Source organism: Marmota flaviventris, chromosome 20 (assembly GCF_047511675.1).
Source record: "Marmota flaviventris isolate mMarFla1 chromosome 20, mMarFla1.hap1, whole genome shotgun sequence".
Taxonomy (NCBI): Eukaryota; Metazoa; Chordata; class Mammalia; order Rodentia; family Sciuridae; genus Marmota; species Marmota flaviventris.
The window spans coordinates 19,045,724-19,070,907 of NC_092517.1; the positions used below are offsets into that span (position 1 = coordinate 19,045,724).

At 35.9% G+C, this 25,184-nt stretch overlaps 1 protein-coding gene across 2 annotated transcripts in view; it reads right to left on the reverse strand.

The window, feature by feature from the left end:
• Positions 1 to 1,455: 1,455 nt before the first annotated feature.
• LOC139703009 (zinc finger protein 420-like) overlaps positions 1,456 to 25,184 on the reverse strand; it is a 79,899-nt gene continuing 56,170 nt past the window's right edge. For both annotated transcript variants that reach the window (XM_071605856.1, XM_071605855.1), the window contains exons 2-4: positions 9,550 to 9,676; positions 5,948 to 6,067; positions 1,456 to 4,914 (exon numbers count right to left, since the gene is read on the reverse strand). In XM_071605856.1, coding sequence (XP_071461957.1) covers positions 3,131 to 4,914; positions 5,948 to 6,067; positions 9,550 to 9,676 — 2,031 coding nt within the window. In that variant the 3' untranslated portion in view covers positions 1,456 to 3,130. The remainder of the gene's footprint in view (positions 4,915 to 5,947; positions 6,068 to 9,549; positions 9,677 to 25,184) is intronic.

Consider the following 25,184-nt stretch of genomic DNA (forward strand, 5'->3'; position numbering starts at 1 on the left):
CGGAAAATTTGTATACAGAGAAGTTTTGTGAGTTAAAAACTCTTCAATAAATGCTAATGTCATTAAGGTTAAATAAAAGTACCTTGAGCCCATACAAAATAACAAACATTGGTAAATAGAGTTGCCCAAGTCAGTCTGTGCAACTATCTATTATCACAAAATTTTTGGTTTGCAACTCTTTTCTATTTGTTTTACAAAGCAGCACAAGAACAATACTTACAAGTTTACTAGAAAGAAAACATTACATAGCAGTGTTATGAATACTATTAATAGTTCTGTGTGCACTCAAGAAAGCATTCTCAATTTCCTCCCGCATGCAATAAAAAATCATGCAGTTGAAAGATACACTAGTTACTGATTAGATAACACATACATGTGTTTGTGACATTAAGTATGTCGGCAGCTGCTCAACTTGGCAGGTCAGGTCCAATAGATAAGGACAACACTCTCTTCATACCAGACAGTGTTTCTTTGAGTAATACTATAAAAGCAAGAGAAAGCAAAAGTAACAGACACAGGCAACTGTATTGTCAGACTAGGAAAACCTCAACACTGAACCTATGTACTGGAAAGTCCCAAACAGCTTTTCAGGGTCCTGACTGGGAAGTCCTGGGCAGAGCATCCTCTCCACAGGTGAGAGTCTGAATTCTTGTTCTAACTTGTATTTAAAGTGGGGCTGAATAAATACAAGTTAGAAACAGCTTGCATGTCCTAGTGATCTCCTGAAGAACACTGTCAAGAACAGGTAAGATCCCAAGGAGGGAGTGATAGCCTTGAGATGACCAAATAAATTGGGGTTCCAATGATTGAGCCACAGAGCCAGATGTATTGAGAAATCAGCAATCTTTAGCTGTTTCATAAAGGATATGCAGACTCATACAGGCACATGCAAAGGGAAGATCTTTAGTATTTCCCTTAGACCTCTAGTACTGAATCTTCCCTCTGGGCCTAATAATAGTTAACTCTCACATGTAAAATGAAGCCAGTTCTGTGTAAAATAACATGGCGTGGAGATAAGCATGAAACCTAGAGAGTTACCTCTTGGAATAAAGAATGGTGTGAATATTATTCTCCTAGAATTTATCATTTCAATATTTAATTTTTCCACATAAAGTTAAATGAAATGTTTTTGGATGGTGTTTTCTTGACCCAAAGACATGCAGAGAATATTGTGTTTTTACTTTTTGAACAGGACTTGTTTATTTCAATCAAAATTGTGTTTCTCTCTCTGTGGTGTCATGGGCTCCTGGAGCTGTAAGATCTGAAGAGGGACAGGGTTAATTTATAGTATCTTATAATTTCTGGGTTGTAGAGGGGTCTGAGAGACCATGACACATGCTATCTATCGTATAATCCAATAAGCATAACAAACATTACATTGTAAGTAAGTAGAACGAAAACGGTCTACAAAAATCAAAATATAAAATGAAATGAAAAATGTGGGGGCATAAATGCTCCTATAGTATGTCTTTTTATTTTTACAGTCATCATTTTACATGTATCTGGTTACACTTTTCTACTGGGTATCCAAGACTAAAGAGGTGGTCCTATATTGTGATGTATTTCCAACATTTGAGGTCAGTACAGTCTCCTCAGTGATGACTCTCGTAGAATTCATGAACAACTGCAAGGTTTCTTCAGTCCAAAAATCAGGATGGGCCTTTGGACCAGGGTTTTCCCCAGGAAACAATGAGACTATTTCCCCCTTCTGTAACCCTCCTTTTTCTACCTGAATATGCACATTGGCTTCTACTCTCTTGGGTCTTTCTCATCTCCCTGATTGGGAGCTTGTATAACTCTTCAGATTTGTAGATCCCTTAGGGAGTACTGCAACTCTACAAGGTGAAATGTTAAAGTTGTAATTCAAACTAGGGATATCTGGGCATTGTTTTAGTATTCCTAGGTCCTTCCTGTACCTTAATTTTTGCATAATTAGAAACAACAGAGTATATAATTTACATAAATATTCCCCAAATAAAAGTTGATTAAACATATGAAATAATCCATGGAGACGATATAGCATTATTTACCCAATAGAATGTTTTGCTATATTTGATCCATTAGCAAAGTGAATATTGGGGGGTATGTGACCTAATAATGTCATTAAATGCATGACAAGGTTAACATTAAGAAAATCACTTTATTTAGTAACAAATTGCATCCGTAAGGCAAATATAAGTAAAAATGCTCTGTAAAACGGGCATGGTGGTCCATGCCTGTGACCCTAGGGATGTGAGAAGCTTTGAAAGTTAAAAGCCAGGCTCCATACCTTGGTGAGGCCCTAAACAACTTAGCAAACCCTATCTCTAAATAAAAATGAAAAAAAATTTGTGGATGCAGTTTACTGATTAAGTGTCCCTAAGTTTAAGTACAAAAATAAAAACTAAAAATTTAAAATTTCATATAAACATTAAGAGACTTCTGTAATAATCAACATTGAGAATTATGTTTTCTCCAGCTGTGAAAAATGAGACTCTTTAGTAATTGTTGATTTATAGTAAAATTATATCCTTTTAGGGATGCACTATTCTGTATTTGTATTTCCTTATTTCTACACTATCAGCTAAAGAGGTTAAGAAAATTTTCAGCAAATGTCAAAAGCAATTACCCATTTTCTACATTTAAATGATTTTTTCCCTCCTAGGTCCCAAATACTTCAAGGGATGGGCTATAGATAAGAAATTTACTACAAATTTTTATACTTGTCAAGGTGTTTTTGTAAATATTTTGCTGTTATCTAAGGTACATACTTTGGACAAATGGTATTCCACATTTTCTACAGGTATGAGGTAAGAACCTGAAAAATGTCTGAAATTTGAATACAGTCATGTACACATTCTTTGGGTTTCTATATGGTATAAATCCTCCAGTGTTGCAAAAATTTTTCCACATGTCCTCTTACTTGTATGAATTCTGAGGTGTTGAGTAGGGTGTGAACAACTGTTGGAGACTCTGACACCTATTTTACACTTGTATAATTTCTGTGCTATCATCTCTCTGGTGTGAAATAGTGTTGAACTACTGTGAAATAAGGGTTGATTCATCCTTAAAGACACTGATGCAATGTTTTCCTTGTAAAACTTTTCTCCAGTATAAATTCTATAATGTTACTAAGATGTGATCTTCAATTTTAAAAGCTTTGCCATTCTTCACATTTATAGGACTTCTCTCTAGGATGGGTTTTCTGGTGTTGAGTAAGTGATGATTTTTGATAAAAATCCCTGCCACATTCTTCACATTTGTACGGCTTCTCACCAGTATGAATCCTCTTGTGGCAACTAAGACGTGAGATGGTATTAAAAGCTTTGCCACACTCTTCACATTTGTAGGGCTTCTCTCCAGTGTGGATTCTCTGGTGCTGATTAAGTGATGATGATTGATTAAAACGCTTGTCACACACTTTACATTTGAAGGGCTTCTCTCCAGTATGAATCCTCTTGTGGCAACTAAGATGTGAGATGGTATTAAAAGCTTTGCCACACTCTTCACATTTGTAGGGCTTCTCTCCAGTGTGGATTCGCTGGTGCCGAGTAAGTGATGTTTTTTGACTAAAAGTTTTGCCACACTCTTCACATTTGTAGGGCTTCTCTCCAGTATGAATCCTCTTGTGGCAACTAAGTTGTGAAAATTTATTAAAAGCTTTGCCACATTCTCTACATTTGTAGGGCTTCTCTCCAGTGTGGATTCGCTGGTGCTGAGTAAGTGGTGTTTTTTGACTAAAAGTTTTGCCACACTCTTCACATTTGTAGGGCTTCTCTCCAGTGTGGATTCGCTGGTGCTGAGTAAGTGATGTTTTTTGACTAAAAGTTTTGCCACACTCTTCACATTTGTAGGGCTTCTCTCCAGTATGAATCCTCTTGTGGCAACTAAGTTTTGAAAATTTATTAAAAGCTTTGCCACATTCTCTACATTTGTAAGGCTTTTCTCCAGTATGAATCCTTTTGTGATAATTATGCTGTGAGGCACTATTAAAAGCTTTGCCACACTCTTCACATTTGTAGGGCTTCTCTCCAGTGTGGATTCGCTGATGCTGAGTAAGTGATGATATGTGATTAAAACTCTTGTCACACACTTTACATTTGTAGGGCTTCTCTCCAGTATGAATCCTCTTGTGGTTATTAAGATGTGAGTTTGTTTTAAAACTTTTGCCACACTCTTCACATTTGTAGGGCTTTTCTCCAGTATGAATCCTCTTGTGATAATTATGGTGTGAGATGCTATTAAAAGCTCTGCCACATTCTCTACATTTGTAAGGCTTCTCTCCAGTATGAATCCTTTTGTGATAATTATGGTGTGAGATGCTATTAAAAGCTTTGCCACATACTTTACAGCTGTAGGGCTTCTCTCCAGTGTGAATTCGCTGGTGCCGAGTACGTGATGATATGCGATTAAAACTCTTGCCACACATTTTACATTTGTAGGGCTTCTCTCCAGTATGAATCCTGTTGTGGCAATAGAGATATAAGATGCTATTAAAAGCTTTGCCACACTCTTTACACTTGTAGGGCTTCTCTCCAGTGTGGATTCGCTGGTGATGAGCAAGTGATGATTTTTGACTGAAACTTTTGCCACACTCCTTACACTTGTAGGGCTTCTCTCCAGTATGAATCCTGTTGTGGCGACCAAGATGTGAGTTTGCATTAAAACTTTTGCCACACACTTTACATTTGTAGGGCTTCTCTCCAATATGAATTATCTGGTGATTTTTAAGGCTTGGTTTTTGACTGAAAGCTTTGCAAAATTGTTTACATATGTGGGGCATCTCTCCAGTGTATGTCCACTGGTAACAAATAAGATTGGAGCTTTTATTTGAAGTTTTTTCACATTCTTTACATGGCATATCTCCTGTATGAACACTGTGATGTTGAATGAAGTTCTTCAGTATGTTGCATTCTTCACATTGGTAGGTCTTCGCTGCAGAATAAATTTTTTGGTGTTGAGTAAGAGTTGAACAATCTTTTAAGGCTTTGCTATACTTTTTACATTTACATGTCTTCAGTATAAATCCCCTGAAATTTAACCAGTTGTAACCTTTCACTAAAGGTTTTTCTGCTTTCTTTTAAATTTGTAGGGTTTATCACTGTCAAAGTATCTGCTGTGTTTAAAGAATATATGAAAGCATCGGCTTGCTCAACATCTTCTAAACTTATAGGGCTCTCCTTCTCTATAAATTCTCTTGTATTGAGCAAGCTCTGCACTGTCATTAAGAGCCCTTTCACATACCTTACACTTGCACATTTTGTCTTGACTATGAATATTTGGATGAGTAATAGCTTCTGAGCACTGAAGCAAGACTTTCCCACATTTTTCATTTTGGTAAATTTCCTTTAGAAAATGACTAGGAGTTTCTCTATATTTGTAATTTTTATCAGCAATGTAAATATCCTGGTAATTACTCAGGGTGGAGACATGGCTAATGGTGTTACTTTATAGCATTATCTATATAGTGCACTTTCCAGAAATCTGTATCAGAATTGTCATTGAGCAATAGTGGGGAAGTAGGAACCTTTCTACAATTCTTAATATTGTCTACTTGGGCACAAGGAGAAATAACTGTTTTGTTGCAGAAAAATGGACATTTTGTAAAGAAACTCTCCAAAGTATCACTTTAAGAAATTTGTCTTAAATATCTTCTCTGTGCTAATGTTTGACTGGAACTTTAATTTAGTGCTACATTAATAATTGGCCAAGTTAAAAACTGATGCATGGACCATATTTCTTTTCAAATTTTCCACATTTACTTTCAGAGGAAATATAGTCTTTAAAATGGCTGTGGTATATTCTTAAAGACATATAAAGCTCCTCAAAAGTAAGTGGAATAAATTGAATTTTTTTTTTCAGATATTAATTGTTCCTGGTGTCTTTTGACCATAAAATTTTTATCATAAATAGGAACTAGTAATTAGTTTTGTCCATTATAATACGATTTTTTAAACTTTACTCTCACCTATATTTTCCCATTGTTTTCTTAGTTGTAAATAGTCAAGGTCACTCTTTCCATATCGTCCCTCTCTCTCTTTTATTCCCTGCTGTGGTAAAATTTCTTGAGGATGATGAGAAGTCATGGCTGAAATAAATAGAAATAACCATCTTGTTTACTTACTGTACGGGGCTGAGCATATTTTGCAAACATAGGAAATTACGGCAATAAAGGAACATTAGCAGGGGAGTGGATTATTAAATCCAAGTCCATCGTTACTGCAGAAATATATAAATCAAATAAAAATGTACACAGGAAATTACTTTGAGAACTTTGCAAACCATCTTAATGTTCACAGTATCCAAGATGAGTACATTCCTATGTAGAGTAATATAGTAGTGGAAGATAAATTGTGTTTCACAGTCTTTCCTCCTTCACAATCTATTTTAAAAATCTACCAACTTTCTTCTGTTTCATTAAAAAAAGAAAAATATGAAACATGCAAATATTTGGGGGCTGTTCAAAAAGGGATTCCTGCTTACCAACAGAAAAAGTTGATTTAGCCCTTTTTTTTTTTTTAAAGAAAAGTTATGAATTACTCAAAGGGAATAGTAAATTATCATTTAAAAGAAGTTTACTGAACTAAACCAACACACACAAAAATAAAGTTTAGTCAAGAATTGTTAATAGTAATAAGCAGAAAATGTGTGTTTAAAGTCTTTCTTTAGAAAATGTCTGAAAGAGTCAGGGGTGGTTGTACACAGCAACATAGGAGGTTGAGCCAGAGGATCCAAATTTCAAGGCCATTCAAAGTAAAAAATGCAAAGTGCTAAATCACCCTTAAGTTCTCTTTCTGGTACTAGTAAACACATTGCAGAAAACAAGAAAAATAAAACATCCAAGTAGCGCAATTATCTCCAAGTTGCAGGTTTTAATCCAAGTTTTAAAACTCAGACTATTGAGAGCATCCAAGAGAAAAAGATGGGTCACCTAGAAATGTGTAACTATATAATTGTGAAATCCTTAGTCGAAACTTCACAACACACAAAGGAATTCAGGGCTATTTTCTAGGGATGAAAGAATAAAATTTTCAACCAAGACATAATATTCACAGCTACTATCTTTCAAAAGAGAAGGAAAATGAAGACTTTAAATACATAAAAATGCACACACTACTCATCAACACTAGATCTGTTCTCCACAAAGTACAAAAGGTAATCCTTCATACTAAAATGTAAGTGTGTACAGCATCATAAGTCATATGAAATTCTAAACATTTCTTGGCACAAACAATTCTATTGTATTGTAATGATGGGTCTCAAAACATGTAATTTTGCAATAGAATTTGAAAGACAAAAGCATAAAAAGAAAACTGTTGATAGGCATATATACCTGTAACAATAATATAATTTTGAAAGGACACATAAATATATTCAGTTTTTAAATAAAGTGAAGTCAAGTTGGTACTCAAAGAAAGTATGAGTAGGAGATTCTTCATTTTTAGGGTTTTTTTTGTTGGCAAATGGAAGATTACAAAATTCTGATCAAAACAAACCTTGGCTATCTGAATTAATTCTAAAAATTACAACTGTAGGTGTATTCCACAGGATACTCTAAGTCTAAGGACACACACATGCTGAAAGCAAAGGGATATAAGAATGACACAAAAGTGACTGAAGAAAACCTAGGCTGTCTAAATTATAGTACACAAAACATAGTTTAAGACAGTTACAGGACATAAAGGTTTTTTAAAATTTAAAACATCTTCTAAGAGGCAAAATAGAGAAAAGAAACCTTTCCCTAGGCTCTGAATTAAGAGTAAATACATTCACAATGAACATCCTACTTCCCACACACACACAAAGAAAACATTGAGAGAGTTGAATGAAAACCAAGAATCACTGTCATCCTAGGAGACATCAATCCCCACTTATTGAAAAGGGAAATGCAGTGAAGCAAAATGGTAATTGCGAAGCATAAGACTTTGAAAATATTTTGAAACTATTGTAAACTAATAGAATCCCTGTTCTTAATCACAAATGGGATATTATGCTGGATAGACAAATATTAATTAACCTTTGTTTTAATACATAAAATTTAAGTGATAGTTATTTTGTAACCAACATGGAATAAAAATTTGAAGTCAAAAGTGGTAGGGATTTTCAAAAATCCCTAAATATGTGTCAGTTGATTAACAACAGCATGCCCAAGAGTGTTCAAAGAATTGAAAGATAAAATTAAAAGATGTTTATACTACTTAAAGTTATCTAGAGGCTCCAGGTAATATTCAAACTCCCGTTGTTAAATTTTCTTTCACAGAGAGAGAAATTAAATTGTATGAATATCCCCCAAAATGCAAATAAAATTAGTATTTTTTTTAGCAGGAAAATATTCTTCTAAGAGTTACAGCATTCAATTGTAAATGCAGACATGGAGTCAGGTAGACAGACTTCTGAGTGAGTGTGGTAATAAGCCCTGACATCAATAGCAAATTAAAAACATTGAACACCAGTGTTGCACAATGTTATTCAACAGAGCCATCATGGGGGATGCAAACCAGTTATCCCTTGAAAAGAACAGATGAGCCAATTTACCATATTAAACTATAGAACTTTGAAGTGAAAGAATTTATTCTAACTATATATCTTACAAAATGTATGTACACTTGGTTAACTGAAATATGTCACAGAAAGAATACTGCAGAATTATATGAATATAACATCTCTAAACTAAAAAAGAAGCTTTCTGAACAAAAGAGAATGGTTTTGTGATGGGGAGACAGAAATGAGCCCTTGCTTCCTAGGAATTGATTTTTTTTGAGATGTAAACTTTTTAGAGATACATTGCATAACAATTTGAATTAATGTTACCGAATATTTAAAATTTTGGAGACAGTAAGTTTTATTGTGTGGTTTTGGTTACAATGAAAGTTAAGATAAAGAGAACTGCAACATTTCTCAAAGCTACATTTAAAATAATGTGGTCTTTATGCTATAAATAAGAACAAACTCATCCAAATGATGGGTATGCATGTAATCTCAGCTACTAGGAAGTCTGAGGCAGGAGAATTGCAAATTCAAGACATCCTCAATAACTTAGTGAGAACCTCTCTCCAACAATGAGTGAAAAGGAGCTTGGGGTGTAGTTCAGCATTAGAGTATCACTGCCATTAATCCCCATTACATTTACATATAGGAAACTTCAATTTGCATGTACATGGGCAGAATGAAAAGCCAATCAAGATAAAATACAAAAGTCAGACAAAAGAGGCTTAATATTTATACAAGCAGAAGCACATATAACATTATTGGCAATACAAACAAGAATCATGCATAACTTAATTTGTGAAGCAATTAACTGATATGAGGAATCCCAGTCTATAACATGGATCCTACTGTACACAATGAAAAAATAAAGAAAAAAATCCAACCAACCAAACTGTAAATATCCATTGATGTATTATTTTACACATCCTCTTATTCAAATACAACTTACACCAACTCTCAAAAGAGCAGTCTTTTTCCATCTTGACTTTCATTCCATGGCAGATAATTTCACAGAAAATCCATTACACATATTCAGAAAGAACTCTGATGAGGAAGTTTTAGTGAAAAACAACTTCTGCTCACCCACAAAGACCAGGTTACTGTAGGTCTCCAAAATCACTTCTCTATATAAATTCTGCTGAGCAGGATCCAGGCATTCCCATTCCTCCTCAGAGAAATCAATAGCCACATCCCCAAATGTCAAAGGCTCCTGAAATACAAATTGGTAGATCAATAGCACATGGACTAAACTGTTATTCAGTTTTTAGTTTGAATTAAGAGTTAGTAGAACTGACTGTCATGTAGGAGAGTGACCTTAATTATGTAATAAGATACTTTCCATTATCTAATTCAGAGGAAAATACATAAGTCCAAAAACATTGTATGTATTTCATATCAGAATGAAGTGAAGGATATATACCATAATCCAAGAAATGATTAAAAGCCCAACTCCTAACTCTTCTGCCATCAGTGAATGAAATTTGGGGGACATTCCAGATGCAAATCAGACTTGTCAGAGATATTCTCATAAGGTGACTGTGCCCAAGGGAGACAAAAAGAGTGGTAAAAAAGCATCTGAAAACAGTCTGGTAGTTATTCTCTCTGCTTTGTATCCATGAGATAGATTGAGCTCCTGAATATAATTAGTATCAAGTATGATCCATGACACATTCCCAATGTGTAAAATATTCATAAAATATTAACATTTGGAGACATGTAAAGTGATTCTTCCACTTCATGAATAGACAACCTTGAAATATTTCAAGTTCTACAAGCAATTCAACGAGTGAATAAATTTGGTTCAATAGAGGCCCAGACAGCAGCATGTATGTGTTCAAAAAACTGAGGCAAAGTAATGGTTAATAAAAGAAAAAAGACCTTTTAATATCATTACTTTTCCATTATAATTATAACAATAAGTTACTTAAAATTCATACAACTAAGGAAATACATAATAAAATTATTACTCATAAAACAGGCCCAGGACTGTCATCATTTCTGTGTGCAAAAGGAAGATGAGATCAGTAAGACACCAGAAGTGTCCACACAGGTTTTCCATGTGGGAACTCCATGTGTGGATGGATCCTAGTTACTTTATTGGAAGAATTACCTTGACATCAGAGCATAATCACCCCATCTACACAAATAACCAATTAAAAATCTTCAATAGCAAAGTATTTAAATACTTGAGCCAATTGGAATTGTATGGTATCAAGATTTCATGAAAGGAATGAGACAAATCAGGTTAGTAGATGATTACAGTCACTGTTCACAAAATGCAAAAAAAAAAAAGTAAAATAAACAAAAATCCTGACATGTTAGAATAAATATATTTTCCAAACTGTGGAGCACCCTCACTGTAACACTGTGGCCTTCTGTGACTCATTCCTAAGCAGTGAGTGAGGCAATTCTGGGCAGCTAAAAGTAAGGTCCACATACCTCAGATTTCTTTTGCAAAGAAAGGAAATACTTAGTCTTCCAGAGTCACAATTCTCACCAGTTAAAAGACACATAGCTGCAGTCAGTTTAAGGTCCTCACCTACAATGTCCTTTAAAATTTATGTTTCTAGAAGAAAATGTGTGAATTTGCAGAAAATCAAATTGGAGTTGTGGCTCAGTGGCAGAGCACTTGCCTAGCATGTGTGAGGCAGCACGTCTGATCCTCAGCACCACATATAAATAAAGAATAAAAGTACATCAACTAAAAAAATATTTTTAAAAAAGAACATATTGTTTGCACTGGTTGGCACAAATGTCACTAGTTCATGTCTCAAACTTGCAGTCTTTCACCTAATTCTGATGCCACTTATAAGTCCCAGAATGTCATTTATACTGCTGATCAACTTCCTGTAAATTGGGGGACCCTACAACTACCAAACATAGAAAGGAGCATTCAATATTAATATATTAGTTATCTATAACTCTAATAAATGAATTAAACACAACCATGATAAAATCCTAACAACCTGTTGCACAGATATTAAAAAATTGCTTCTAAAGGCTATATGGAGAAGGCAGGCATACAGAGTGATCAACAATTCTGTAGAATAGGGTTACAGGACTCAAATATCTGATGCTGAGATTTACTATGAACTTATAGTAACTCAAAAGGTGAGATGTGGCAAGGTGAGATTAGTGGAATGAAAACCTAGAAATAAACTCAAACACACAAGAGAAGTCAGGACTTCACTGGAGATGATGATTTTTTTAATGAATTATGAACACCTTGGCATCTGTATGCAAAGAAATGAATTAGACACAGAACTTACAACTAAGATATCATCTCACTCCAGTCAGAATGGCAGCTATTATGAAGACAAACAACAATACTGTTGGTGAGGATGTGGGGGAAAAGGTACACTCATACATTGCTGGTGGGACTGCAGATTGGTGCAGCCAATATGGAAAGCAGTAAGATTCCTTGGAAAGTTAGGAATGGAACAACCCTTTGACCCAGCTGCCCCTCTTCTAGGATTATACCCAAAAGACCTAAAAATAGCATACTACAGAGACACAGCCACATCAATGTTTATAGCAGTACAATTCACAATAAACTGCAAAGCCAACCTAGATGCCCTTCAGTGGATGCATCTATAAAGAAAATGTGTTACATATACACAATGGAATATTTCACAGCAATAAAAGAATAAAATCATGACACTTGCAGGTAAATGGATGGAGTTAGAGAAGATAATACTAAGTGAAGTTAGCCAATCCCAATAAGACAAATACTGAAACTTTTCTCTGATATAAAAAGGCTAATTCCTAGTGGGGATGGAAGGGAGCATGGGAGAAATAGATGAACTTTAGATAGGGCAGAGGGTGGGAAGGGAACAGAGGAGATAAGGAAGTAGGAAAGACTGTGGAATGAGATGGATATCATTATCTTTAGTACATTTATTAAAACAAATGATATGACTACTTTGTGTACAACCAGAGACATAAAATGTGCTCTATTAGTATAATATTAGCTGAATCGCATTCTGCATGATATATCAAATTAGAATAAATAAAGTTTAAAAAACGTATTTCTTCTAATCCCTATTAAAAAATTGAAGAAGATTAAAACCAGGTACTTGCACAAGCAAGGCAACTTCTGTACCACTGAACCACATCCCTAGCACAAATGTACCTCACTAATATTGGTTATTTCTTTTTAAAAGACTTTCTTATTTCCCTCCTTCATGTCCATTGTTTGTCACTCCTCATATCCATTGTTTTATACCATTTATTATTATTAAAATGATCTTTTCTCCTATCTTGACACAAGCTAAGAACACCAAGTGGTCGACCACAACCTTATCCTGTTTTACACCTACTTTTTGTAGATTTGCCTGTGTGTCAAACCCAAACATCATTTCCCTGCTGATTAGTGTCCTCAATCTCAGAAGGCATTCAGTCCCAGGGGCTTTCCAGTCTCCTTGCTCTTGCATTAGCCCAAAGTGAATCTCCCTCATCCCCACTTGGACATCAGCCCTGCATTTGTACCTACCACACCTAGATACAAGATCGGGCAGGGAAGACAAAACAAAGAAACAACCCAAGGACGGTAAGCTGTGTGAGACAAGAGTAAGGTTGCCCATCTATAGGAGCAAACCAAACCCTGTCACATAAGTGGCACATAGAGAAACCTGATGTGCTATTTTCAGATTGCCCTTAATATCACACGTATGTGCTTATGAAAAAATCCAACTTACACAATCATTGTAATTTTTTGTACCAGGAATCGAACCCAGCACTTCTCCACTTAGGCACAACCCCAGCTTTTTAAAACATATTTTACTTGGGCACAGGATCTTGTCAAGTTGTTTAGGACACCACTTGACTGCTGAGGCTGGCTTTGAACTCACAATCCTCCTGCCTCCCTGGAATCACAGGTGTGAGTCATCAAACCCAGTTATCATCTTTCGGTTTGATCATTGTATTACCAAATCCAGTGCCAACAGATTTGCCACCATTTGTTAATCCAAGTTCCTGAAATCATGTGAAACTGATTATACGTGCCCACATTTACCTTTCTGTTACAAAATCAGCCCTCATTTTAGAAGAAGAAAACTGACCTGTAGTTAAAGCACAGTATACAAAAAATGGACATAACAAATATCTGTGAGATACTTTAACAATAGCTAATTACACTTTATTGTCACCTGTTGATGAAACTGTCTCCAAAATCATATCTAAGGTCACAAATGACTTCCTAACAAATATGAACATGGAGACTTCATGCTTTGTATGTTATCAGGCCATTGTAGCCTGAAAGAAGAAATCAACAGCAAGAAAACTGCAAAATACTACAAAAAAGTCAGTCTTATTAAAAACACAAAGGCAAACTATTCCCCAAATCGGCACAAGGGAAGAATAAAGATCAGAAATAAAATTAAGAAAATGGAGAATGAAAGAATAATACAAATGACGGAAGAAACAGTTTGTTCTTTGAAATGAATAAAATGAAAAAGCCCTTAGACCAGCAAATCAAAAAGAAGGTTGAATTCTTAAAATCAGAGGGAAAAGAGGAGCTCTTACCAAAGAAACCAATGTAGTTCAGAGGATTATCAGGGACTACTGGAATATTGAAGTACATTGGAAAGTCTAGAAGAAACGATTAAATGCATAAGTGTATATAATCTACCAAAATTGAAGCAGGTAGATTGACAAACCCAAAATAAAAATAAAAAGCAGGACTGGGGTTATAGCTCAGTGGTAGAGCACTTGCCTAGCATATATGAGGCCTTCGGTTTAATCCTCAGCACCACATTAAAAAATGAATTTAAAAAATAATAAAGGTCTTTCACCTATAGCACAAGAATTAAAAACCAAGAATCAACAAATGGGATAGATTCATACTAAAGTTTTTTTCTCAGCAAAAGAAATAATCTGAGGTGAACAGGGAACCTACATCCTGGGAACAGTTTTTTTTTTTTTTAACCTCACACATCAGATAGAGCTCTAATCTCTAGTATATATAAAGAGCTCAACAAGATAAGTACCAAAAAACCAAATAATCCAATCAATAAATGGGCCAAGGACCTGAACAGACATTTCTAAGAGGATATACAATCAATCAATATATGAAAAAATGCTCAGCATCTCTAGCAATCAGAGAAATGCAAATCAACACTACTCTAAGGTACCATCTCACTCCAGTCAGAATGGCAGCTATTATGAAGACAAACAGTAAGTGTTGGCGAGGAAAAGGTACACTCATACATTACTGGTGGGACTGCAAACTAGTGTGGCCAATTTGGAAAGCAGTATGGATATTTTTTGGAAAATTGGGAATGGAACCACCATTTGACCCAGCTATTCCTCTTCTTGGACTATACCTAAAGGACCTAAAAAGAGCATACAACAGGACCACAGCCACATCAATGTTTATAACAGCACAATTCACAATAGCTAAACAGTAGAACCCACCTACATGTCCTTCAGGGGATGAATGCATAAAAAAGTGGCATTTATAGATAATGAAATATTACTCAGCACTAAAAAGAACAAAATCATGGCGTTTGCAGGTAAATGGATGGCATTGAAGACAATGGTAAGTGAAGTTAGCCAACCTCCCCCCCCCAAAAAAAAAATGCCAAATGTCTTCTCTGATATAAGGGGGTGACTCAAAGTTGGGTGGGGAGGAAGATTATCTCTAGGTAGGGAATAGTGATGGGAGGGAAAGGGAGGGAGAAGGGGAATAGCAAGGATGGTGGAAGGTGATGTTCATCATCATACAAAATACATGTATGAAGATGTGAATTTGATGTCAGCATACCTTATATGCAAACAGATATGATAAATTGTGTTATAAATGTGTATTAAGAATTGTAATGCAAAAAAATCAAGAGCTCATGTATAATGGCATAATTTGCTATGAACATACTTTACATACAGAATTATGAAAAATTGTGGTGTGAATGGATAATTATGTAATGCATTCCACTATTGTCATGAAGAAAAGAAATAATAAAGGTCCTCAAAAAAATTTTTTAAAATAAAACAGTTCTATACAACAGGAATTTTATACTAAATACTGAATCATTAAGAAGGAATTAACATAATGCTTCTCAATTTATTCTATGAAGCCAGCATCACAATGTTGTCAAAACTAGAGAAGAGCCCAGCTATTTTGTACACCTCTACTCACCACAATTTGGTGAGGCCAAGGCAGGAGGATCACAAGTTTAAGGCCAGCCTCAGTAACTTAGCAAGACCTTACCTCAAAATAAAATTAAAGTGGAATTGTAGTTCAGAGTTATTATATTTCTGGGTTCAATCCATAGCACCATAAAAATAATTCCAAGATCAAAACCACATAATAGGAAAGAAAACTACAAATATAATTAATGAACTTAGATGAAAGCCTGCTCAATAAAATACCAAATCAAATCAAATTCAAAGCACCTTAAAAATCATTAAACATGATCCAGTTGTTTGCTTTTCAGGCATGCAACAAACACAAGTCAATAATTATAATACACATACAAATAGAACAAAATATAAAACCCATGTGATCATCTTAATAGGTGCTGGAGAAAGCTTTTGTCGAAATTCAACATCACTTCTTGATAAGAATCGTAAAGAAACTAGGAGTAGAAGCAACTTGCCTCCAATCATAAGCACTATATATAACAAACTTAAGCCAACATCCTACTGAATAGGAAAGAGCTGTGTGCATTTCTTCTAAAAATAATGGGCAGTCAAAGAATGTGCACCATCACCACTCCTGTACACTAAAGTACTTAATTGTTAGTTGGAGTGTTTGGCAAGAGGCAGATATAAAATGTTACAAATAGGAAAGAAAGGGGTTGGGGCTGTAGCTCAGTGGTAAAGGGCTTGCCTCGCATGAGTGAGGCACTGGGTTCAACCCTCAGCACCACATAAAAATAACGCGACTGTGTGTTCATCTACAACTAAATATTTTAAAAAGACAAATCATCTGTTTGCAATTTATATGATCTAAACTTTAGAAAATTGTACAGTTTTCACCAGAAGACTTTTAGAGCTGATGAACAAGTTCGGAAAAGTTGCAGAATAAATAAATAATCAAAACCTTTGGCCAAAATAATAAATCTATTGAGAAATACATCAGAAAATTCATTCTATTTCAAATAACTTAAAATGCTTCATTACAAGTCTTAGCAAAGATAAGAAATACCACTACAAGCAAATTTTACAAAATGCTAAGAAAATTAACATCACTGACAGATTAATTAAAGCCATCAGATTAACTGAACCCACCTATAGATTCAATACAATCTCCTTCAAATGACCCATGATATTATTCTCAGAACTAGAAAATCCTAAAAATCATATGGAATAATAAAACCCCAGAAAAGGGAGCAGTTCTGCAACACTGTAAATTCTGTAGACCGTCAACCCAGAGCCCTCACTATTCCTGACTTCAAATTCTATGACCGCACCATAGGGACAGAAGCAGAGTCCTTCTGGGAAGAGACACAGAGACCAGGGAGACGATACCAGCTACAGCGACCTACAGAATTTCCTTCAGTTGATTATTGACAAAGGTTCCAAAGTATGGAGAGAAGAAATCCTCTTTAACAACTTATGCTGGGAAAATGGAATATTCACAGGTCAATGTCAACTGGACTGAAGACCAGAGAATACACCCCAGAACTTTAAAATTGATGAAATAAAACCTAAGGGAAGCACTGGAGTAGGCAGGTGTGGGGAGCCACCCTGAGCTTCTGTAGCCTCTTCACTTGGCCCTGAGCCCAGGGGATTCTGGTTTGGGTTTGCAAGCAGTTTCGTGGCTCCTCCCACTTAATGGATTATGCAGAGCAGGGACCTCAGTCTTTGCTGGGCCAGGGAGGCTGCTCTGGTGGCCCTGGAGTTGAGCATCACCCATTGGGCCTGGACAGCCCACCTCCTACCTTAAGTGGCCAAAGAACATTCTATGGCAAAACCTTTGCTGTTCCCCCATGTAAATAAACCAAACCTGGGCTCTCATGCTCCCCTTCCAGTGTGGAAGCTCGACCCCTAAGAGCCATCCCATCCCCACTTTCTACCATTACTTCCTGTGTACTTTATTTTACAGCCACCTCACTCCACGCAGGGGAACCCAGCTGCCATTGCCTGAGAGGGCCTTGGTGAGAGGCAGTGACACTCTAAAAAATACTCAGAGCACAGCAAATAATATCAAGGACCAATAGTGGTTATGGCTATGCACAGCAAAGGGGAAAATAACAGCATAAAGAGACAACATACTGAAAGAGAAGATTTTGCCGTTTACTACTCTGACAAATGACTAATATCTGAAATATCTATCTGAAATCTTGCTCACATCTCTCTGAAGTCTCTCTATATCTGTCTCTGAAATATAACTCTCTCACTCTCTGAAATCTCCCTCGCTCTCTGAAATCACTGTATCTGTCTCTGTCACTGTGTGTCTGACTGTCTCTGTGTCTATCTGTCTCTGAAGTCTGTGTCTGTCTCTCTCTCAAATCTCGGTCTCTGTGTCTGTGTCTCTCTCACTCTCAAATCTCGGTCTCTCACTCTCTCTTACATGAAATCAACATGAATGAGTTAATTTATATTTTATTTTCAAAACTTGGGCAAACACCATGATGAGCCAAAGTAAAATATTCCTTCCTCCAAGTTGTTCTTCTCAGGTTCTTTGGTCACAGTGATTCAAAGCCACCTGAAAGCAGGGGTTCTGAGAAAGTAACTGTTTATTTAATTAGTGAAATAAATTTAAAGGGTGAATGTGGCTTCCTGTGAGATGTAGTAAATTACATTAATAAAGAAACGAATCATGTTTCAAAATGGAGAGAAAATAGGATACAAACATGGAAAATATTTATAGAAACTAGTTTAGGAAGAATGGCACTAATGAGGACCTAAAATAACTTCCAAAGTATAGTGGTCAGTTTCTGAGTTAATTTTGTAGGGGTAGAGAATTTAAAAAAAATTCACCTACACATGAACCTTAAAAATGATAAAAAGAAGTGTAAATAAATGAAAAATATTTTTTCTTAGCCCATCAGAGGAATGATATCACAAGACAATCTCGCATTTTGAAGATAATGGATTTATGAAAACAGGCTACATATCTTTGATTTTTCCCTGAAAACTAAATAAACTAGTAAAGTTACATCAATATTTTTGAGCCAGTCCAGAAATATATACATGTCTGTGTGAGAAAAACTGAAGTCCTTGAGCCCAGCATGTGTATGTTCCCCACAACCATCCATGCTATTCCTCAGGAATCACAGAACATGTGTCAAGAAAAATGGGGTGACACTTTCAGAATGATTCCCACCTGGTGCTGATGTGAAGACCACTACTGACTGCTAGATCTCTGGAGTAATCTCTCACATATTTCCGACAGCATTAAAAAACCCTTACCTGCAAAGAAGTAGCACCAAACCTAGGCCAAATGACACATGGAGAAAACTCACTATAGGTGAGGATGTGAGAATAAGGCCATTGCCTGGATCCCTGCAAACTTCCAATTCCCAACAAAAACCCTAAAACTTTAATGTACAAAACACTATTGAAAATACACTTCCGCTCGTGGGTCTGCGGTGTTGTTACTCTATAGGTTTGTAGTGCTCTTGTAGGGTTCCAAGATCCCCCCTTGGTGGGGAAGGACAATATTAACTGATCCCAATATCAACAATATAGCATCTATGAAAAAATCATTGTTATTAAGACATTTACAGTTCAGTCTCAATGTACAAAAATGTTGGATTCAATTATTATCTAATTATAATAGTAGTTAAAATACAGGATGTTAAATGGTCAAATTTGAGGGGGGAAGAAAAATGAAAGAAGAAAAAACAAAAGAGCTATACAATACCTCTATATTATACAGATGACTCAGTCCTCCTATTTCATGCAAAGTTCCTGGTTTCACACATGTTGGGGATGTGAGGTGGGAGGATAGAGGGGCAGAACAGAAAACAAAAAGAAGAAACCAGGGTTGTTGCTAGCTTTAGAGATCCATTTCTTTTCTGTTTGTCTTCTCATCCAATAGATGAGGTTGTCTGTTTTAAGCTGGTGTCTTCTGGATGGTGTAGGTAACCAGGGTGGGAAGTCTGTTCCTGGTGTAGGGTGTCTGGAAGCGAGTAGTGCTACCTGCCAGTCCCTGCAGAGAGATTGCACCTCATGGGTCTCTTTTTGGGACCACTCGTCTGACTTGAGCACCCAGTATTGTCTCCCTCTTTTGCCTGGAGAATTCCCAGCTCCTGGTCTCTCTGAAGGGCTCCAAAGTTTATTCCCATCCCCTCTCACTTAGCAGTTCCCCACTGTGGGACCTCTCACAACCAGGCTCACACCAGGTGGGTGTGCCCTGGTCACACTGAACAGCTGCCCAACTGGTAGGAAAGGAAGACACACGTGCAACATGAAAAGAGAGTACCCCAAACAAATCAAGACAACATATCATTAAAATCATTGGCAGCCAGAGCAGAAAAAATGACAGAGGAAAGACTTCAGGATATACATGATTAAAATGTTCTGTGACCTCAGGGAAGATGTAAGAGAGCAGATACAAGCAGTGAAAGGTCACTTTGACAAGGAGCTACATAAACAACTCCAAGAAGCAAAAGATCACCTCAACAGGGAGATAGAGGTTCTAGAATCAAACCAAACAGAGATCCTGGAAATTAAAGAAACAATAAACCAAATTAAAAGCTCAAATTAAAGCATTACCAAGAGAGTAGACCACTTGGAAGACACAACATCAGACAATGAAGATAAAATAAATAACCTTGAAAAGAACATGGACCACACAGTGATAATGGTAAGAAACCACAAGCAGAACACTCAACAAATATGAGAACTCTTAAATTTGTTCTTTTCATGCTATCAGGATAGAGGAAGGCACAGAGTCCAAACCAAAGGAATGAACAATCTATTCAATGAAAAGATACCAGAAATCTTTCCAAGCAAGAAGAATTGGAAATCCAAATTCAAGGAGCTTACAGGACACCAAAGGAACAAAATCACAACAGACCCACACCAAGGCACATTAAAATAAAAATGCCCAACATGCAGAATAAGGAGAGAATTTTAAAAGCTCCAAGACAAAGGAATCATATTACCTATAGGGGAAAACCAATTAGGATAACAGATTTTTCAACACAGACCCTGAAAGATAAAAAATCCTGAAACAACATATCAAGCTCTGAAAGATAATGGGTGCCAACCAAGAATCTTGTATCCAGCAAAATTAACCTTCAGATTTGAAGATGAAATAAAAACCTTCCACAATAAACAAAAGTTTAAAGAACTTATAGCTAGAAAATTGGCACTAAAAAAAAACATCCTTCACAAAATATTCCATGAAGAGGAAATGAAAAACAACAATGAAAATCAGCTGAGGGAAGTAGTACCCTAAAGAAAAAACTAATCAAAGTAGAAAAATCAAGTCAAGTTAAACAGAAATATGTCTAGAAATACAAACCATGTCTCAATAATAACACTGAATGCTAATGGCTTAAATTCATCAAACAAAAGACATAGGCTAGCAGACTGGATTAAAAAAAAGAGACCCAACAATATGCTGCTGACAGGAAAAGATATACACTGACTGAAGGTGAAAGGTTGGGAAAAATCATGCCACTCACATGGACTGCGGAAGCAAGCAGGGATATCCATACTCAGACTTCAAGCCAAAATCAATCAAAAGTGATAAAGAAGGACACTACATACTGCTCAAGGGAACCATACACTAACAAGACATATCATAAATATAACTGCCCCAAACAATGGTGCAGCTATGTTCAAACAACCTCTTCAAGTTCAAGAGTCAATGTCACCCAAGATTATTGTGTTGTGGTCAATTTAACACACCTCTCTCACCACTGGACAGGTCTTTCAAAAGTTGAATAAAGAAACTATAGAGCTCAATAACATAATCAATAACTTAGACTTAACTGATATATATGAGTATTTCAACCTGTATCAAGCAGATACACATTCTTCTCAGCAGCACATGGATCCTTCTCAAAAATAGACCATATACTATGCCACAGGGCAGCTCTTAGCAAATACAAAAAAAAAAAAAAAAGAGATTCTGCCATGCATTTTATCAGACCATAATGGGATGAAATTGGAAATGACAAAATTAAAAAAAAATTTTGCCAACACCTAGAGACTAAAAAGAACAATATGCTACTGAATGAACAATGGGTTACAGAAGACACAAGTAGGAGATTACAAAATTCTTAGACGTAAACAAGAACACAGACACAACATAGTACAGCTTTCATAGTGTCCGAAAGATTTTGCTAAGAGGAAAATTCATTGCATGGAGTTCATTCCTTAAAAGAAGAAAAAGTCAACAAATAAATGATCTCATACCTCATCTCAAAGTGCTAGAAAAAGAACAAACCAACAGCAAAAGCAGTAAAAGGCAAGAAATAATTAAAATCGGTAATGAAATCAAAACAAAACAATTGAAAAATTGACAATAAGTTGATTCTTTGAAAAAATAAATAAAATTGACAGGCTCTTAGCCTTGCTAATAAGGAGAAGGAGAGAGAGAGCCCAAATTACTAGCATGCATGATGAAAAAGGCAAAATCACAAGAGACACTACAGAAACACAGAGGAAATTACAAATTATTTTGAAAACATACTCCAAAAAAATAGAAGATATTGAAGGCATTGACAAATTTCTTAATTCATATGATTTCCCAGACTGAATCAGGAAGATATACACAATTTAAACAGACCAATATCAAGTGAGGAAACAGAAGCAGCCATCAGAAACTTACCAACCAGGAAAAGCCCAGGGCCAGATGGATACACAGCTGAGTTCTACAAGTTCTTTAAAGAAGAACTAATACCAATACGCTTCAATTTATTTCAGAAAATAGAAAATGAGGGAGCCTTCTAAACTCATTCTATGAAGCCAATATCATCCTGATCCCAAAACCACGCAAGGACACAAAGAAAACTTTAGACCAATATCTCTAATGAATGTATATGCAAAAATTCTCAACAAAATTCTGGCAAATAGAATAAAAAAACTCATCAAAAAGATTGTGCATGATGATCAAGTGGGATTCATCCCAGGGATGCAAGGTTGGTTCAAAATACAGAAATCAATAAATGCAATTCATCACATCAATAGACATAAAAAATAAGAATCATATGATTATCTCAATAAATGCAGGAAAAGCATTTGACAAAATACAGCACCCTTTTATGTTCAAAACACTAGAAAACCTAGGGATAACAGGAACCTATCTCAACATCATAAAGGCTATCTATGCTAAGCTCAGGCCAACATAATTCTCAATGGAGAAAAATTAAAGGCATTCCCTCTAAAAACTGGACAAGACAGGGCTGCCCTCTTTCACCACTTCTTTCAAAATAGTTATTGAAACACTGGCCAGAGCAATTAGACAGATGAAAAACATTAAGTTCTTCTTTTCTATATTGTATCCCTTTAAACTAGCACTATTTTCCAAACATACGATTCTATACCTAGAAGACCCAAAAAGCTCCATCAGAAAACTTCTAGAACTAATAAATGAATTCAGAAAAGTAGCAGGTTATAAAATCAACACCCATAAATCAAAGTCATTTCTGTGTATCAGTGACAAATCCTCTGACAAGGAAGTGAGGAAAACTACCCCGTTTACAATAATCTCAAAAAAATAGTTGGGAATCAACTTAAGAGGTGAAAGATCTATTCAATGGAAACTACAGAAACCTAAAGAGAGAATTCAAAGAAGAACTTAGAAGATGGAAAGATCTACCTTGTTCTTGGATAGGCAGAATTACTATTAGTAAAATGACCATACTACCAAAAGCACTATACAGGTTCAATGCAATTCTGATCAAAATACCAATGGCATTCCTTATAGAAATAGAAAAAGCAATCATGAAGTTCATCTGAAAAAAATAAGAGGCCTAGAATAGCTAAAGCAATTCGAAGCAGGTGGCATCAGTATACCAGAATTTAAATGATACTACAGAGCAATAGTAACAAAAACAGCATGGTATTAGTACCAAAACAGACTGGTAGACCAATGGTATAGAACAGAGTACACAGAGACAAACCCACAAAATTACAATTATCTTATATTAGACAAAGGTGCCAAAAACATGCACTGGAGAAAGAATAGCATCTTCAACAACTGGTGCTGGGAAAACTGGAAATCCATATGCAAAAAAAAATAGGAAATTAAACTCCTATCTCTCACCACGCACAAAACTCAAAGTGGATCAAGGTCCTAGGAATTAAACCACAGACTCTGCATCTAATACAAGAAAAAGTAGGCCCAAATCTCCATCATGTGAGAATAGGCCCCAGCTTTCTTAATAAGACTCCTATAGCACAAGAATTAAAGCCAAGAATTGACAAATGGGATGGAATCCTACTAAAAAGTTTCTCCTCAGCAAAAGAAACAATCTGAGATGTGAACAAAGAGCCTACATCCTGGGAGCCAATTTTTATCCCTCACACATCAGAGCACTAATCTATAAAGAACTAAAAAAGCCAAGCACCAAAAACCAAAACCAAAACCAAAAACAAACAAACAAACAAAATAACCCAATTAAAAAAATGAGCCAAGGATCTGAAAAGACACGTCTCAGAAGGGGATATACAATCAACAAATATATGGAAAAATGTTTATCATCTCTAGCAACTAGAGAAATGCAAATCAAAACTACTCTTAAGATATCATCTCACTCCAGTAAGAATGGCAGCTATTATTAAGACAATCAACAATAAGTGTTGGCGAGGATGTGGAGGAAAAGGTACACTCATACATTGCTGATGGGACGGCAAATTAGTGCAGCCAATATGGAAAGCAGTATGGAGATTCCTTGGAAAACCAGGAATGGAACCACCACTTGACCCAGCTATCCCACTCCTCAGTTTATACCCCAAAGTCTTAAAAACAGCATACTACAGGGACACAGCCACATCAATGTTTACAGCAGCACAATTCACAATAGCTAAACTGTGGAGCCAACCTACATGCCTATTCAGTGGATGAATGGATTAATGGATTAAAAATTAATATATTTTATATATATCAGAATTTTACTCACTAATAAAAGAGAATAAAATCATGGCATTTGCAGTTAAATGGATGGCATTGGAGAAGATAATGCTAAGTGAAGTTAGCCAACCCCCCCCCCCCCAAAAAAAAAAAAAAAAGCCAAATATTTTCTGACATGAGGAGGCTGATTCAAAGTGGGGTAGGGAGGGGGAACACGGGAGGAATAGATGAATTCTAGATAGGGAACAGGGGTGGGAGGGGAAAAAGAGGGGGCAGGGGGTTAACAAGGATGGTGGAATATGATGGACATCATCATCATCATCCAAACTACATGTATGAAGACATGAATTGGTGACAACATACTTTTTATACAACCATAGATAAGAAAAATTGTGCTGTATACAGTAATAAGAATTGTAATGCATTCTGCTGTGATTTCTTTTTAAAAATCAATAAAAATAAAATACATACACTTCAGCCTGCGTGAGGATCAAGGAAGAATCTTTTCAACTACTCACCAAGACCTTAAATTGCATTTTTGTTCTAGAGGTCAGCTGCAGGAAGAGCAGGAATATATGTGGATTTCAATAATGATACCTACTGGGATATACTTGGGTGAAATACGAGACAGAACACCGATGGTAGGAAAGGTGCAGAAAATCTGGGAGGAAGAAAGTTATCATGAAAGCAATCGAAATTCCCTCAAGCTCAGCAGGTAGTAGCTGTGATGAAATGTCAATCC